This window comes from Neolamprologus brichardi, chromosome 5 (assembly GCF_056152115.1).
Source record: "Neolamprologus brichardi isolate AB-2024 chromosome 5, ASM5615211v1, whole genome shotgun sequence".
In the NCBI taxonomy this organism is placed as follows: Eukaryota; Metazoa; Chordata; class Actinopteri; order Cichliformes; family Cichlidae; genus Neolamprologus; species Neolamprologus brichardi.
In genome coordinates this window covers 33,870,896-33,887,116 of record NC_142108.1, presented here as the reverse complement: position 1 = coordinate 33,887,116, position 16,221 = coordinate 33,870,896, and the positions used below count along the sequence as shown (strand labels likewise).

The 16,221-nt window shown below is 42.2% G+C and overlaps 1 protein-coding gene across 3 annotated transcripts in view; it reads left to right on the top strand.

Annotated features, from left to right (window-relative positions):
- LOC102797476 (dedicator of cytokinesis protein 3-like) overlaps window positions 1–16,221 on the top strand; it is a 304,843-nt gene that overhangs the window by 264,709 nt on the left and 23,913 nt on the right. For 2 of the 3 annotated variants that reach the window (XM_087841105.1, XM_087841104.1), the window contains exons 22-34: window positions 452–533; window positions 3,247–3,417; window positions 4,945–5,137; window positions 8,564–8,691; window positions 10,817–10,963; window positions 12,549–12,647; window positions 12,736–12,830; window positions 12,937–13,012; window positions 13,649–13,749; window positions 15,351–15,409; window positions 15,487–15,635; window positions 15,727–15,812; window positions 15,973–15,999. In XM_087841105.1, coding sequence (XP_087697231.1) covers window positions 452–533; window positions 3,247–3,417; window positions 4,945–5,137; window positions 8,564–8,691; window positions 10,817–10,963; window positions 12,549–12,647; window positions 12,736–12,830; window positions 12,937–13,012; window positions 13,649–13,749; window positions 15,351–15,409; window positions 15,487–15,635; window positions 15,727–15,812; window positions 15,973–15,999 — 1,413 coding nt within the window. Of the gene's footprint in view, window positions 1–451; window positions 534–3,246; window positions 3,418–3,725; window positions 3,912–4,944; window positions 5,138–8,563; window positions 8,692–10,816; window positions 10,964–12,548; window positions 12,648–12,735; window positions 12,831–12,936; window positions 13,013–13,648; window positions 13,750–15,350; window positions 15,410–15,486; window positions 15,636–15,726; window positions 15,813–15,972; window positions 16,000–16,221 lie in introns of all 3 variants that reach the window. The other variant, XM_087841103.1, reaches the window with a different exon arrangement.

Below are 16,221 nucleotides of genomic sequence, written 5' to 3'. Positions count from 1 at the left end.
GTGGCTCAAGGGCATCAGAGATAAATACAGTATGGGAAACTGGCGTAGGATTGCATGCTTTTCATGCTCATTTAACTTTGACCTCATCCAGATATATTACATGAGACGTATCGCTTTGAGTAAGAGTCTGAAAATTAGTTTTGCACTGACTGAATATTTTATAGAGGATGAAACAAAGATCTCGATCTCGGGTCGACTGGCAGAAAATAAAAAAGACACATATAGTTATTATAACTACACAAATTTTAGTTTTTCAGGTCTTTGTGATGTATTTTCGTACATGTTTGGTCCTGCAAAGTGCTGCGACTATCACAACAACAGGAAAATCTAGTAGTTTAACTCCACACAGAGCCATCCTGGGCTGAACGGGTCCTTTATTAAAGTAATGCTACGTTTGCACTCCTTCCAGTGCAGAGAATCAACCCTGTGTGTCTTTTTAAATGTGTTTCAGGGAGCTGATCCGCTGTCTGAAGTGGTACATGGATCGCTCTGCTGAGGTGGTGAGGCAGGACCACATACAGGAAGCCATGAGGGTAAGAGCTCAGTGCCACCTGGGTGGAGCACCGACCTGAACGCTGAACTCCTGTTGGCATTTTTCATCTCTTCGCTGAGTTTTATATAACAGTCTTCACCATAAAGCCCTTTTTAAACAAAAAAACACCTTTTCAACTTTTTAATTCCTCCCACTGGACGTTCTTGCTCAGGTAAAATGTGACTGCATGCATTCAGAACTACATCAGTGACGTAGCAGAGCTGGGAATAGATGCACCGTCCCACACAGATGTGCAGAACGTACCACATTCAGTAGACAAACGCTGCTCAGCTCGTTAAAATATTTATCCGACTCAAGCATCCATCCCAAATGGGTCACACTGTCATGTAAAAAGTGGACGGTGTGAATTATTGAGGACAGCTTTGACACATGCTGCAGTCTCCAGATTTATCTTTTATAAACTGCGTCCAAGGAGTTTTAGCCTGTTTCTGTCTGCTTTATTCTTCCGCTAACTTTCTTAACCATTGTTGAAAACAAGGAGCAGCCCAGATGCTGCAGATGTTTCTGTCCTGGTGCATCCTGGGATCTCTGTCCAGGATCTTGTCTCCTGCAGATGTGATAAAGGCGTAAACTCCAGATGGAAAGAACACTTTTAATTATCTGTAGCTGACTAACTAGACTTAAAGCCAGCAAACATTTTGAGTAAGCAGTCATTAAAATAGTAACAAGAATATTCAAGAAGAAGCTTCAGAATTTGATCTCACATCCTGATAACTACACGTTTCACCAAACCAGTCTCAGTGAGGGATTTTACAGTTTGTAACTCAGACTTCCTTTTGACACACAGTCGTTGGTTGATGTGGACACGCAGTCCTGTAAAAAACTTACGTGCAATCTTACTGCAAATGTGCATGATTGACTATCATCATGTTCAACCCATGCAATCCTCAGAGGGTTTGCAAAACACCAAAAAGCTCCGTCTCAGACTCGAAAGCCTCGGTTAGCATGTTAAATTTTAAATTTCATGACATCACAGTCAGAAGGTGTAGGAGAAAACCTCTTCTCTGATTTGCATCTGAACAAACCACAAAGATTTGTGAACTAAAGTGTTCGTATTGCACTGCACCATGTTTGGGTAAAACCAGCACAGGATATCAGCACAAACAGCTCAGACAGAGGTGGAGCTGTGCATCAATGAGTCTTGCAAAGCCAGGAGAACAAGAGCACGAGCTAAATGAGTGGCCGAAGTTCCCCCACAACAACGTGACAGAGTGATGAGTTTACAGACAGTTTTATGTCTTCTGTGCGTTCAAATGAAGCTAATGGCTAATGTGGAAGTATAAAAACGAGAGTATTACACTGAACTAAACTAAAAACTAAAACTGGTTGTGAGGAATAAAAAAAAGAAACTAGAAAAACAAACTAACTGAAAATAATGTCGTTAAATAAAATCTACAGGAAGTCTTTGTCAGTTTGGTCACATTTGTCACTAAAAGCATCGTTGGCGTTCATGTTATTAAAACCTGGATAAGCTACATGATTGTGTTTTAGTCTCTGTTCTGAACCCTCCTGGTCATTTAAAACAAAATAAGTCATCTGATGCTCGAACTAAGAGAAACTAAAGCTTAAAGTGGGAATATTTTATTTAACTTAAATTACCCATCCTTTAAAAAAGTGTACAGGGCTCCCTCGCTACATCGCGGTTCACTTTTTGTAGCCTCGCTGTTTCGCCGATTTTTTTTGGTGCAATTTTCACGTTGTTTTTTTTTTTTTTTTTTTTTTACAGCGCATTGTGTTCTGCGTCCTGATTGGCTGTAGACCATTTTCAATCAATCTCATGCCGTGTCTCCTGTACAGCAGCGGTCTCCAACCTTTTCTGCGCCACGGACCGGTTTGTGCCCGACAGTATTTTCATGGACCGGCCTTTAAGGTGTCGCGGATAAATACAACAACATAAAACTAGTACTGGTACCGAAAAAAAGAAGATTTATTCATAACACACGTGAAAAGACCCAGGAAAACCGAGTAAACGATAAAAACGATAACAAAATAACGCTGAAAACTGATTAAAACCCTGAAAACTATACATTTCACACCTGAGCCTCAACTCTTGCGGCCCGCTACCAAACAACTCACGGACCGGTCCGAGGCCCGGGGGTTGGGGACCGCTGCTCTACAGCACAGAATGCGTTCAGCTTGTCAATTTACATAAATCTTTGCTAGCAAACACAACAGTGTCGACGTCAAAGGATTCTAAAGAGCATTAAGTGAAACAAAGCAGTCACATAAGTCAAACTTCACTCAGCTCATTCTTCTTGCTTCCTCGACGTCTGTACCATTGATTCATTAATGCTGAATTCTCTGGCAGCTGCTCTGTTCTGATGTTCTGGACCTGAAAACAGGGTTTGATCTTTGGTTTCTTTCTATAATACTGGACTTATTCTTCTACGAAGGCTTGAACTTTAGTTTAAACACGAGAGAAATGTGTGAAAATGTGCCTGTCTGAGAAAAGTGTATAAAGTGTGTAGTGAGGCGGTTTCACAGCCTTAAAACATCTATGATAGTTGTAAAAGAACAAAAAGTTCGCTACTTCGCAGATTTCACCTTTCGCAGGTTATCAGCATCCGCGATAAACGAGGGAACACTGTACTCCTAAAACATTTGAGGTTTGTGTTTCTTCTAGAACAAAAAAAAACAGACTGAATATTTCATGCTTCTCTTTTCTTTGTTTGTTTGTTTGTTCGTCCTCTCAGGCTTTGGAGTATCTGTTCAAGTTCATCATCCAGTCTCGGATCCTTTACTCTCGGGCCACGTGCGGCATGGAGGAGGAGCAGTTTCGCACCAGCGTCCAAGAACTCTTTCAGTCGATCCGCTTCGTGCTCAGCCTGGACAGCCGCAACTCCGAGACGCTCATCTTCACTCAGGTGAGGAAACCTACTGCAACAAAAACAAAAACATTTTTCTTCCTTGTTTAGGAAGCAGAGAAATCAGTGTCGTCATAGTTTACAGTAGACAGCTAACAGTAAAATGTACTTTAGTTTAGCTGCTTCCCATCTTCTTGTAGTTGCCTTAATCTGACTTTTATTTCACTTCTGTTCCTTTTTCCACTTGTACCTCGCATCTTTCCTTGTTTCCTTTCCTCATCTTCTCTTTCAATTTCCCCTAAATCTTTGCTCCTTCAATTGGGTCCCTATTATTCCTCCTGGGTCTCCTCCACACCCAAATACCACAGGGCCCCCAGCCTTGTCCGGGCCCAAATCAAGTCCCAGGTCCCGGCGCCGGGCTTCCCGCTCCCTTAGCACTAGCTCCTGCCCCGGGCCAACTGCAGTCCACTGTCCCAGGACAGGTTCCTGGCAGCGGACAGGCCAACTGCACTCAGGCCGTGAGCGCCAACGCTCTGCGGCCGACTCCGCTGTCAGTAAGTAAACGTCTGGAAGAAACCCACAGCACGCCTTTAACCCCGTGAAGCCCAGAGTCCCATCTCACCTCAGAGAGCTCTAACCACACACACTCCTGTGGTCCTCCACACACACGTCCCGGCTGATATAACACACAAGTACACAATGTCCTCTGACTGAGAGCATGTTTGTTAATGACATCCATCCTGATAACTCTTCACTTCACTCGCTGTAGAGACAAAAATCTTTCTTGCACCAGGCTGTAAACGCGTCTCTGCTGTCTTTAGATCCAGGCTCACGTGGCCATTACAGGTACTGCAGGTTTTGGACTTTTTCAGCCACTTGAATCTACGTTTATCTAAGAATAAACTTGTTTAAATAAATTAATCTCATGTACTTCTTCCTATTTTTCAATGAGGCCTCTAAACATTTTCCAAAATCCACAATTTTCACCAGAAGAACTCTTAAAGAAAACATTAAAAAGTGGAACTAAACTGAAGTATTTCCCAGGACCTCATACGCTTAATTATCTTCATTTTTAGAAGAGGTGAAATATTGTTAGTAAGTTAAAATAAAAATACAAAGAGTCGAGCAGAAGTTCAGATTGGCCGAAAATGTTTTTATCCAGAGTTCAGCAGCTTTCAGTTTTGAGCCACTTTGAGTCGAGTTCACACCAGAATGAACCTGTTTGTCAAAAACTCCACGTCTGCTGCAGCTTCTTTGTTGTGCTAAAATCCGTCTTTGTGTCCCGTTCACTCTGTTTAAACCATGTTATTAATGATTGAAACCCCTGACTTGCTAGTGTGTGTGCTTCGTCTTCCTTTTTTCAAACCTTTCACTTTCAGCTCTGGTTTGTTTTCTGCTGTGGAATAACTTCTGTGTGCCTCTTCGTACGAGCTGTTTTTTAAAAACTGTAATAGCTGAATCTGAAGAGATGTCTACCTGCTGACCTGTGTGGATGGAAAGGATTTATGACTCCTCGCGCCCTCCTCCCTAAATAAACCTCTCCCCTCTTGTCAGTAACACCTCTTCTGTCCCTCCTTTTATTCTCAGGCTGCACTTTTAAACTCGTTCCCGGCCATCTTTGATGAGCTGCTGCAGATGTTTACGGTGCAAGAGGTGGCCGAGTTTGTGCGCGGCACCCTGGGCAGCATGCCGTCCACGGTGCACATAGGACAGTCCATGGATGTGGTCAAGCTGCAGTCCATAGCTCGGACCGTGGACAGCCGGCTCTTCTCTTTCCCAGGTAAATGTTTGGATTCATTCGTCTGTTAATGTAATGCGCTGTGATTTTTGCCACAGGACTATTAAAACCAAAATAAAGGTTGTGAATGACTTTAAAAACAAACAAGAGCGAGTCAAACATGCAGCAACCCAAATACATCATCAACTAGAGGTCCAGCCATCAGTTTATTCTCTTAACAGCTGATAGTTTGGGGTCCCAGCAGTCACAGGGAAAGAGTCCACCCTCACAGGGTCACAGGTAGGGCTGCCACAAACGATTATTTTGATAGTCGACTAGTCACCGATTATTTTTTGCGATTAGTCGACTAATCAGATCATCATCCATTGGACGTAAAACGTACAGCTTATTGCACCAGCAGCATCTGCTCTTATATAACTATCATTAGCTTACAGCTTTAAGTGTTTAAGGTATGTGCTAACTAAAAATAAAGACAAGATGATAGTTTATTAAATTTTAATGAAATTTGCAGATTGTTTCAGTGAAGTTTAATAAACTCCTTGCTATCTAAAATATAACAGGACACCGGAGTAAATTCTCCAGCATCTCACACTTCTGATAATCAGCTGTCTGCTTGAAGTTTATTCAGCTGTGTAAAAACTATAACTTTAATCTCAGCCAAACTGATTTACTCAGGAACAAATAAAATACTGAAAAAAAGCCAAACAATAACATTTTTAAGTTATCTAAGTGACTTATATATCATGTTTAACCTGAGTAGCGAAAGACGGCGGTGGGTTTGAAAACGATTAGCCGGGAGTCCGGTGTTCTCACGGCTCTAGTGAGCCTAGCCCCCGGCTAGCTATCGAGCTAGTGGGTAACAGACGTCTCCGAAAACGTCGGAGCGCTTTTGAAAATATGTGGTGTCTTGATAAACTGAGCAGATATTTGAGGTTTACACAGCTACATTCTCGCCTGAAAATATGTTAAACGTTTATTTTGTGACCCAGAAAGAATAATAAGAGTAATATTAAAACTAACTAGCTGCCGCCATTGTTGGAAACTGAGCTGGGCTGCGCTATGAATTCTGGGACACAGCTTCTTCTTCTTCGGGGTTTAACGGCATCTGGCATCCTTGTACATGCAGTGCTGCCATCTTCTGTTTCAGTCCGTTATTACACTCTTAAATCCTACTACTTATTCCTGCGTCTTTTGTGATCTTACAAAGCTTCTAACGACGCGTCGACTATTAAATCAGTCGTCGACGATTTTGATAGTTGACTAATCGTGGCAGCCCTAGTCACAGGGCTAACACAGAGTGACAACAAACTCTCACATCCACCTGTGGCCAAATTAAAATCAACCGTCTACATAACCAACATGTTGTGAAAGTGCTGTATGGTTCAGACACGTGTATTTTTCTCAGCATAAAGTAACGTTACCTTTCATTACTGTCACCACAGCTCTGTGTGACGTGCTGCACATTTACCATCTCTGAACAGGGAACGCTAATCTAAAGAGGTTATGTCCCCAGCTACAACCTGACATTTTCAATTTTGAGTTTCACTCTAAATCGTGAACCCACACAAATGCAAAAGAGAGTGTCTATATGACTCAGAACTGAATTACTGTATTAATGTGAAGGTGAGACTGACTTCAAAGTACAAAATTAATGCCTGACAGTTTCAGTACCACGAGCTGATGCTGAATAGTCTCAAACTGACACATCAAAATTCTTTCTGGTGAAACTTTATGTTCGAACCCTCCTGGGGGAGGACCTCCACACGGCACATCTGCTAACGTTGCTAAACAACATTTCTGCTGTGTAATCGGCCATGAAGCCACTCAAATGCAGATAATAAGTGACTTTGTTATGTCGCCGTTGTCTCTGGTGTTTGTGTGTAGTTAACCCGTCATTGCCTCCCTGTTTTTTTTTCTCCCCACTGACATTAAATGTTTCTAGAATCGATATACACCAGGCGTACCTGAAACCACCATCTTACTCACTGTGTGTGGCTGCAGACGCTCATCTGCTTTCATGTCAGTCAGTGACTTCACTGAACAGAAAATATTGTTCCAAAGACCAGAAAGTGTTTCATCTGATAAAAGCAACATTACATAATTCTCATTTTAACAGTAATAGTATAGAGCAGAGATGGGCAGTAACGCGTTACAAGTAACTTTTTTCAAGTAACGAGTAAAGTAAGGGATTACTATCGCAAAAACGGTAATTAGATTACCGTTATTTTCCCATAGGAACGCTGCGTTACTGCGTTACTAAAACCGTGATTTTTTTGCGAGAATGTCTCATGACAGTGACGTAAGCGAGTGCGACGTTCGTGACAACAGCTGTGTGCAGATCAACAATGGATCATATATCGAGTGCAGAGAGAGTATGAGCGTGCAGCGTTTAAAGCGTGGAAGTACTGACCTTACTTTGAGTTTGATTCCATAAAAAGTGTCAAAAACATTAGTGTCCGTTGTGCGTGGGAAGAAAACTTCTTTTTACAGCGAAAAAAACCCCTAAACTTCCAAACAAGCTCCGAGTGCAAAGACGTAATGGGAAACTCACAGAGAAACTGCGTATCCTTCCACTGACCGCGGCACACCTGCACCAGGGTAAACCTCCGCCTACCCCACTCCTGCTTTACAGGTGAAAATAGAGCAACAGGACCGCTAGTCTTTGACTTTATTTATTTTCTGCTGTGTTTTACTTGCATCTATTTGAAAGACTGAGTGTAAACACACAAAATATTTTATTTTCTGTGCTGGAATGTGCAGAAAATAGGTTTAAATGTTAAACAAATTTCTTCCAGTCAGAGAATGTTGCATATAATTAAATTTTTGCTTGATGCATAAAGTTAAAAGATTAAAACTAATAAAACAAGTTTTAAAAAGAGACTTTTCCATTTGATTACATTTTGTATGATGATTATGCAGAAAAAGTAGAATTGGGCTGAAAGATCTATCACTTTATCACCTATTCAGGTTGTAAATCGTGTTTTTAAAAAGTAACTAAGTAATTAATTACTTTTGAAAATAAGTAATCAGTAAAGTAACGGGATTACTTTTTGGGGGGAAGTAATCAGTAATTAGTTACTGATTACTTTTTCAAGTAACTTGACCAACACTGGTATAGAGTAATAATAACGATGTATCAGAAAGATGTGGGAAGTGATATTTGTGCTATCAGTGTGAAATCTGTTTCATGGCACTAACTTGACAGTAACCTTTAACTTGTAGCCACAAAAGCTTGAAGAGCTGCGCAGTTTTCAGATGGATTTGTTTCAGGACATAAACCAGACCAGACGAGCAGGCGGCCGACTCCCTCTGAGCAGCATCGCTGACCTGTCGTTCCAGTGAACACCAGCGATGTTGTTGGGTTACGATCCACAGACACCCTAACCGCCATAATGTAACGTGTGTGTGTTCCTTCTCAAATAAACCTGAACTGAAGTAAACTTGTGTGTCTGTTTTGTGTTCCCTCAGAGTCTCGGAGGATCCTACTTCCTGTGGTCCTGCATCACATCCACCTGCACTTGAGGCAACAGAAAGAACTTCTCATCTGCTCTGGAATACTCAGCTCTATATTCTCTATCATCAAGACCAGCTCGCTGGTAACACAGACACACACACACACGCTCAAAACACCGCTGCATTCAAATCTGAGTGTCATTGTGGGGTTTGAAAGGAAACTTATCCCAGGAGCTAGAAGAAAGAAGTCATTCCCTGCTGAGGCCAGTCCTGGTTTTGCAGTTTTGTAGAAGGTGAACCAGATGAGTCCTTTGTTTTCCCATGAGCCTCTGCTCCACTAAATTTCATGTGATTTGGTCTGCTAGTTTTGTGCAAAGACGGACAAATGTTCGTGCCTTTGCAAGAAAAAAAGAATTCATGACTACAGCTGCATATCAAAAAATCAATAAGCACTTTTCAAACATCGTGAGGCTAAGGAAGGATTTGAAGGAGAAATCATACAGAGACAAACATGATGTTCAGATTGTGGCTGCAGTTGTGTGATGGTGGTCTTTGTTGATGTGGCGCTGCTGTGGTTAGAACATGAACAGGAAGCCCACCGTAAATACTGCAGACTTGCTGTTTCATGTGAACTGAACAAACAGAACTTCAAGACTTAGAGTTTTATTGTCATTGTGCAGTTTGTTGCACAGCGAAATTGGGTAGCTGGAGCACAAAGGTGCAAAAGTAAAGAAGAGAAAATAAACAACGAGGGAAGAAAAAAGCAATATATATGTGAGTGAACTACATACATGCTGTATGCATAGGAAACATTGAAACAGAAACATTGTGGGGCTATATACAAGGGCAGTTATATAATATACTGTAATACATAAATAAGGGTGGAGGGGCTATGGTCATTTAGGTTTGGAGATGGTGATTCCACTGAGACCTAAATATTACACATGCACCAGAGAAATGTTGCACAGAACATGGAGAGACTGAGATATTGCACATCGTTGATCAACAGCAGCGTCAGGGTGGATGCGTTGGAGAAGTCTGTGCACACTCTTAGTTTGCATTAAGAGTTCTGACAGCTCACAGGAAGAAGCTGTTCTTTAGTCTCTTTGTTTTGCACCTGATGGATCTGAACCTTTTCCAGAGGGCAGGATGTTGTCGGGTGGTGGTTAGGGTGGAGGTGGTGCTTTATAACTGCTCTGGCTCTGGAGAGACATCTTGAGCTGGCAAGTCCAGGGAGGAGAGTGGAGAGCTGATCACCTTCTCTGCAGATCTGATGACCCTCTGTAGTCTTTTCTTGTCAGCTGTTGTGCAACCAGCGTACCACACAGGGATGGCGTGCACCAGCACAGCATGTGCAACCACATAGTCACCATCTATGGAGAGGGGAGGGGGATCAGTTCTTGTTTTGCAGAAGTCCATGACCACTTCCTTGGTTTTCTTGGTGTTTAGGGTGAGGTTATTGTAGTTACACCATTCTGCCAGCCGCTGGGCCTCATCCCTGCAGGCGGTGTCATCATCGTTGGTGATGAAGCACATCAGAGTGGTGTCGTCTGCAAAGTTGATGATGGTGTTGCAGGGGTGCTTGGGGGTGCAGTCACCAAAGATGATGCTTAAGAAAATATAGAATATAGTTAATCTTTCAGAAGTTGCTCACGCTGCTGCGACGATGATTTACTTTAACTTTAACTCCTAATTATCATCTGTGGCTGAAGTATAATTAATAAAAGATCATCAGAAAGAAAATGCAGAACAAATGCAATAATGGAGACGTAACCAAGTAAGTTAGAATAAAACCAGCACTTCATTTATTAAATGTTTACATGATAAAAAGTTTCACAGGAGGACAAAAACTGCCAAATCTAACAGGAACTTTGTTATTAAAGTAGTGAAACGTTCATAGATCCCCTGCAGGCCAAACAAACCGCTCTTCTCTTCTGAGGCGTTGCTTTTGGTGCACTGAAGTCTCTGAAGTATTTGGACACTTTCATCTGATCTGAACTGAAACTGAAATTCGTGAGCACCAGTGAAAAACCAGTGTTTATTTCCATTACATACTGGGAATGTTTAGTGTTGCAGTGAGCCTTCAGTCAGGTTTGTCCTCTGAGGAGCAGGAATGTGTGAGACACAGCTGCAGCAAAAACCTTCAAAATTCATTATTGGATACTAACCCTTATAAAAGTACATGAAACGCACAGAGAGCAGCCGTCCTTATTTCTCTGCTCTGGTTTCCTTTTCTTTATGTCTCCTTTCCTTCGTCTCTTCTTCCAGGACACGTCGGTGCAGGAGGAGGTGGAGATGATGGTGGAGTCCCTGTTGGACGTCCTCCTGCAAAGCCTGCTGTCAATCATGAGCAAGAGCCAATCGCAGGAGGCGGTAAGGGGTCAACGCTGTCCGCAGTGCACCGCTGAGATCACTGTTAGTAACTAACAATATGACTACTACTACGTCACCTCCCGGCCCCTCATCCACCCTGCATCCGTCTGACTGTCTGTCTGCTGTAGGGCAGGGCAATATTATATTCATGTTGTCCCTTCATACTGTCGTACAGTTACATGATGGCAGCAAAATAAGAGACGGGAGATCTGAGAGAAGCGAAAAGTGTTAAAATAAAAATGAAAACTGTTGGTTTTGTCAATATTGCCCTCTCCTACTCCATCATCATCATCACTGACCCATCCTGCTGTTACGTCTCTTTGTGCATGCTTTAAAGAACTTCCATCTTTATTTGTATTACTGTGCAGAACGATGAATCACAGATGTGTGAATCTGAGTCGTCTGGGTTCATTTGTATTTTGTAAATTTGATGCATTTTTATTGACTGTTCACCTTCATTTACATTCATTTCATCTTTGGCTCAGTCTCAGTCTGCTCGTCTCCTGCCCTCCTGCTTAACAAGGAAGCAAGAATAAACAAAGCAATGAATAAAAATGAGAAAAAAAGAGTCCAAAGAAGTGTTTACAAACAATTTTTGCTAATATTATATTTATGGGCAGCACGGTGGTTAGCACTGTTGCCGCACAGCAAGAAGGTCCTGAGTTCAATTCCACCATCAGGTCTTTCTGTGTGGAGTTTGCATGTTCTCCCCGTGTTTGCGTGGGTTCCCTCCGGGTACTCCGGCTTCCTCCCACCGTCCAAAAACATGCAGCTTGTGGGGATAGGTTAATTGGATAATCCAAATTGTCACTAGGTGTGAAAGTGAGTGTGAATGGTTGTCTGTCCCTGTGTGTTGGCCCTGCGACAGACTGGCGACCTGTCCAGGGTGTACCCCGCCTCTCGCCCTATGACAGCTGGGATAGGCTCCAGCGCCCCCCGCAACCCTGAAAAGGATAAGCAGTAGCGAATGGATGGATGGATTATATTTATGTCATTATAAACGATAAATTGACAGTTAAAGTTTAGTAGATAGGTATTTATAATTTTTATAGAAATTATAATCATGTTAAAAACGTTCTTGCAACTTTATAGTTTATGTCATTCTTTGGTGTAATGCAGTTCATTTTATGCCTTATTGGTGTCGACGCGACACAGAAAGATTTTGTGTTTTTATTTTGGATCAGCTGCTTCGTTCTCCGTCGTTCCTCCTCCCAGATGGAGGCGCCGGCTTTCCTGCAGGGTCTCACTTCGGTCAGACTACAATCTTTCTTTATCCAGATTAGGTGGTGATAAAAACTAGATTCAAACACGAATCCATCCTCTGAACTTCAGCATTTTAATGCAGTAGATCAACACAGAAGTTTGATGAAGTTTGCGTGAGTGAGGATTATTTAGCGCCCTTTAGAAAAAAGTGAACTTGTATTTCCTCGTGTCGTGTGTAGCGCTGCAGATTTATCTTTACACAAAGGCTGGAAAAAGTTACTGAAACATAAAGTTGTGGCAGCAGAGAGGCTAATAAAGAGGAGTCAGTTTGGGAAAGAGCCCGACTCATCCTGGTGCATCACCTCACTGTTGACTCCTTCGTGTTTCCCTGCACTTACATGACTGCCCTGCTTCCTGTTGACAGGGCGAGTACGTGTCCTGCCTCCTGTCGCTCCTCCGTCAGATGACAGATATCCACTTCCAGCACCTGATGGAAAACTTTCAGAGCAAAGATGAGCTGAAGGTACAGCAGTCCTGACTCACTGTGAAACATTACAACAGGGAGAGGTTTTATTTTTAACTCACGCTCTCGTCTCTTTCCCTCCGCTCAGGAGTTTCTGCTGAAGATTATGTGTGTGTTTAGAAACCTGATGAAGCTCAGCATCTTCCCCCGAGACTGGAACATCATGAGACTCCTCACCAGCAAGTAAGACACCAACTTACCTACAGGCTGGAAATACACGAGCGTTGACTGAGTGCGATCGCTGCTGGATCTTTGGAGTAAATATCAAAGCATGTGTGTGTTTGTGCAGCATCATCCTGACCACAGTGCAGTACCTCTCTCCTGCTCTGCACAAGAACTTTACAGAAGCCGACTTTGACTTTAAGGTAACGTCTACTTCATCATTTACCTTTAACTCTTAGTTTAGTCTTTGTTTCTTAGTTAAATTCTTAATTTATTGTTACATCTGTTAGAACCTTTTTTATTTAACTGCAAATTTTTTACTGTAAATTTTATAAATCTTGTCAATTTCTGTAGTTTAGTTTAATGGTCGGGCATTGCACAACATGTCGTACTGTGTATGATTATGTGTGTGACAAATAAAATTTGAATTTTGAGTTTGAACTTAACGTCACCCTGTCAGGGTCGCACAAACCACAGTGACTGATAACAGTGGAAACGACCACGTGTAACAAAACCCACCCAAGTGTCTGACAAAGCTGCCGTCCTCCCCTCTCTTTGAGTCTCCTCACTACTAACACTAACGTTGTTTTTCTAAATCATGAATATAATTCAGATTATTTCTTTTATATCGTCACTATTTTGTGGTTTCATGAAACAAAGCTCCAAACTCTGTTAGACTGAACTGAAGCTGCTGATTTACTGAGACTGAAACAGACGTGAGGCAGAAGTTTTGTAAAATGTCAACTTCATAACTTCATTATGTAAAAACTGACGGGTGCAAAGAGTGAGGGCTGTGGCGTTAGCAGTGTGTGTGTGTGTGTGTGTGTGTGTGTGTGCAGGTGTGGAATTCCTACTTCAGCCTGGCGGTGCTCTACATCAACCAGCCCAGTTTACAGTTGGAAAATTTGAGTCCTGCTAAGAGGAAGAAGGTCTTAGACAAGTAAGGACACACACACAATTCAATTCAATTAAATTTTATTTATATAGCGCCAAATCACAACAAAAGTCGCCTCGAGGCGCTTCATAGATACAGAGAAAAACCCAACAATCATATGACCCCCTATGAGCAGCACTTTGGCGACAGTGGGAAGGAAAAACTCCCTTTTAACAGGAAGAAACCTCCGGCAGAACCAGGCTCAGGGAGGGGCGGGGCCATCTGCTGTGATTGGTTGGGGTGAGAGAAGGAAGACAGGATAAAGACATGCTGTGGAAGAGAGACAGAGGTTAATAACAGCTCCATCAGACAGGATGTAATGACAAATTTGACTGAAGGGTAAAAGATATTTTCTTGGTTTTTTTTATGTTCTTTTGCTTTTGTAAGAAAACAAAATTCTTTCAGTTCATTCAGTTTTTATGTTTATGTCAGTCAACCAAAATCATTTTAAATACCTAGTTTTTATTTTTTAATTCACTGTAATATCTGTAAACTTGACACTTCCTGCTATGTTCCCATTAATTGAAGATTGACAGATTAAAGGAAAAAACAGTAGTGCCTGCTGTGTTGGTTTGGGTCCACATCACCGTGTTTCACATTGATGAGTATGTGAGGGTTAGATCCCTGTCATCAGTGGGTGGTTGCATGGACAGACACTACACTGCAAAGGTAAGAGCTGCACATGCAGGCTCGAAGGAGACTAAGTTGGTCATTTGTTGGGTTTTTGTGGACGATCGAAGTGAAACATCAGATGAAGCTGAGCTGTGGCAGCAGACGCTTGTTTGTTATCATGACCAAGCCAGCGAGGACCTCTAATTTCAATTCAGTTCAATTTTATTTATATAGCACACAATCACAACAACAGCTGCCTCACGGTGCTGTTTGTTTCACTGATGTCATTGTCATTAAAATGCACCACACCGTGGATGTTCTTGGTAAAACATTTCCTGATGTTAGCAGTCCAGGAGGGTAACACCATAATCCACAGTGCCTGAAGTCTGACAACAATCTGAACGATGTGCTACGACGAGATTTTCCTCTGTTGGAGATTTTGTCCTCCAAACATCTTTTCTGTTCTGTACGTGGCAACACACACATTCATACAGACGTTGGATGTTAACTGCTGGGAAAATGCTGAGAGTCAGTTTTCTTCTTTGAAGCATCCAAACATGCCAACTTACTTTATCAGTCCTACAGAAAAACATTTAATCCAGGAAAAGCTTATTTCCCTTCTCCATTAGCTCTTTCCACAAAATATTTCCAGGGACCGCAGCGTCTCCTTGGGCTCTGGAAGTTCCTCCACTTTTCATTTTCACTTTCAAGAATTGTCAGAATTAGAGCAAAACAAGGCTGATGCATATTAAGAAACGAGGGAGTCGAGATTAAAATACATTTTACTCTGTTTCTTTTTAAATGTGTATTTTGCTGTTAAATGTTTCAGTGTGGTCAGAAAGTGAACAGCTTGAGTCATAATAAGAAAACTAATTTAAATGATTAAATTTGATTTACCACTGCAAACAAATATAACAGCTGTTACTGAGTCAGTCAGTAATACAGAGACTGTTTGATCCGATAAGTAAAGTGACTGAGATCTCATCTGTTTGCAGATACGGTGACATGAGAGTGATGATGACCTACGAGCTTTTCAGCATGTGGCAGAATCTGGGTACGATCCTCTCGTCGGGTTTAAACTGTTGCGTCTGACTTAAGTTTGACTGATTAAATGTTTGAAACGTGTTTCAGGTGAGAATAAGATCCACTTCATTCCCGGGATGATCGGTCCGTTCCTGGGAGTGACGCTGGTCCCGCAGGTGGAGGTGCGAAACATCATGATCCCGATTTTCCATGACATGATGGACTGGGAGCAGCGCAAGAATGGGAACTTCAAACAGGTACAGGAGCGCACGCTGAGCTGTACAGAGACCGTTCAGGTCGTTCATAGAAAAGCAGAGGAAGTCAGAGCGTTTGTGTACGTGCGTGCAGGTGGAGGCTGAGCTGATCGACAAGCTGGACAGTTTGGTGTCGGAGGGGAAAGGAGACGAGAACTACAGGGAGCTCTTCGGTTTGCTGTGAGGAACGCAGACTTTGACTTCCTCGTGTTTCTGTTTTTAACCTGGAGTGAATCCCTCTGCCCCGCTGCTCTTTTCTCTCTTTGATAACAGAAATTAACTCTCAGTTTTCTGCTCTAACACTCTCTTTGTGTGTTTGCTTTGTCTGCTGCGGGACTAGAACCCAGCTGTTTGGGCCTTACCCCAGGTATGACACTCCCTGCACATGGGCAGATATACGCTGCTAACACTGACTGTTCTTATCTGCTAACCTGACATTGTTGTGAGTCTGTCGGGCCTTCAGTGAAGCCTTTGTTAACTCCCTGATGGAGAACTTTGTAGCAATGATGGCTCACAACACAGGACAAAAACTTTACAGTAAAACATGAAACATCAGATTTGGCTTCATTTATTGCTCTTGTTGAACTTT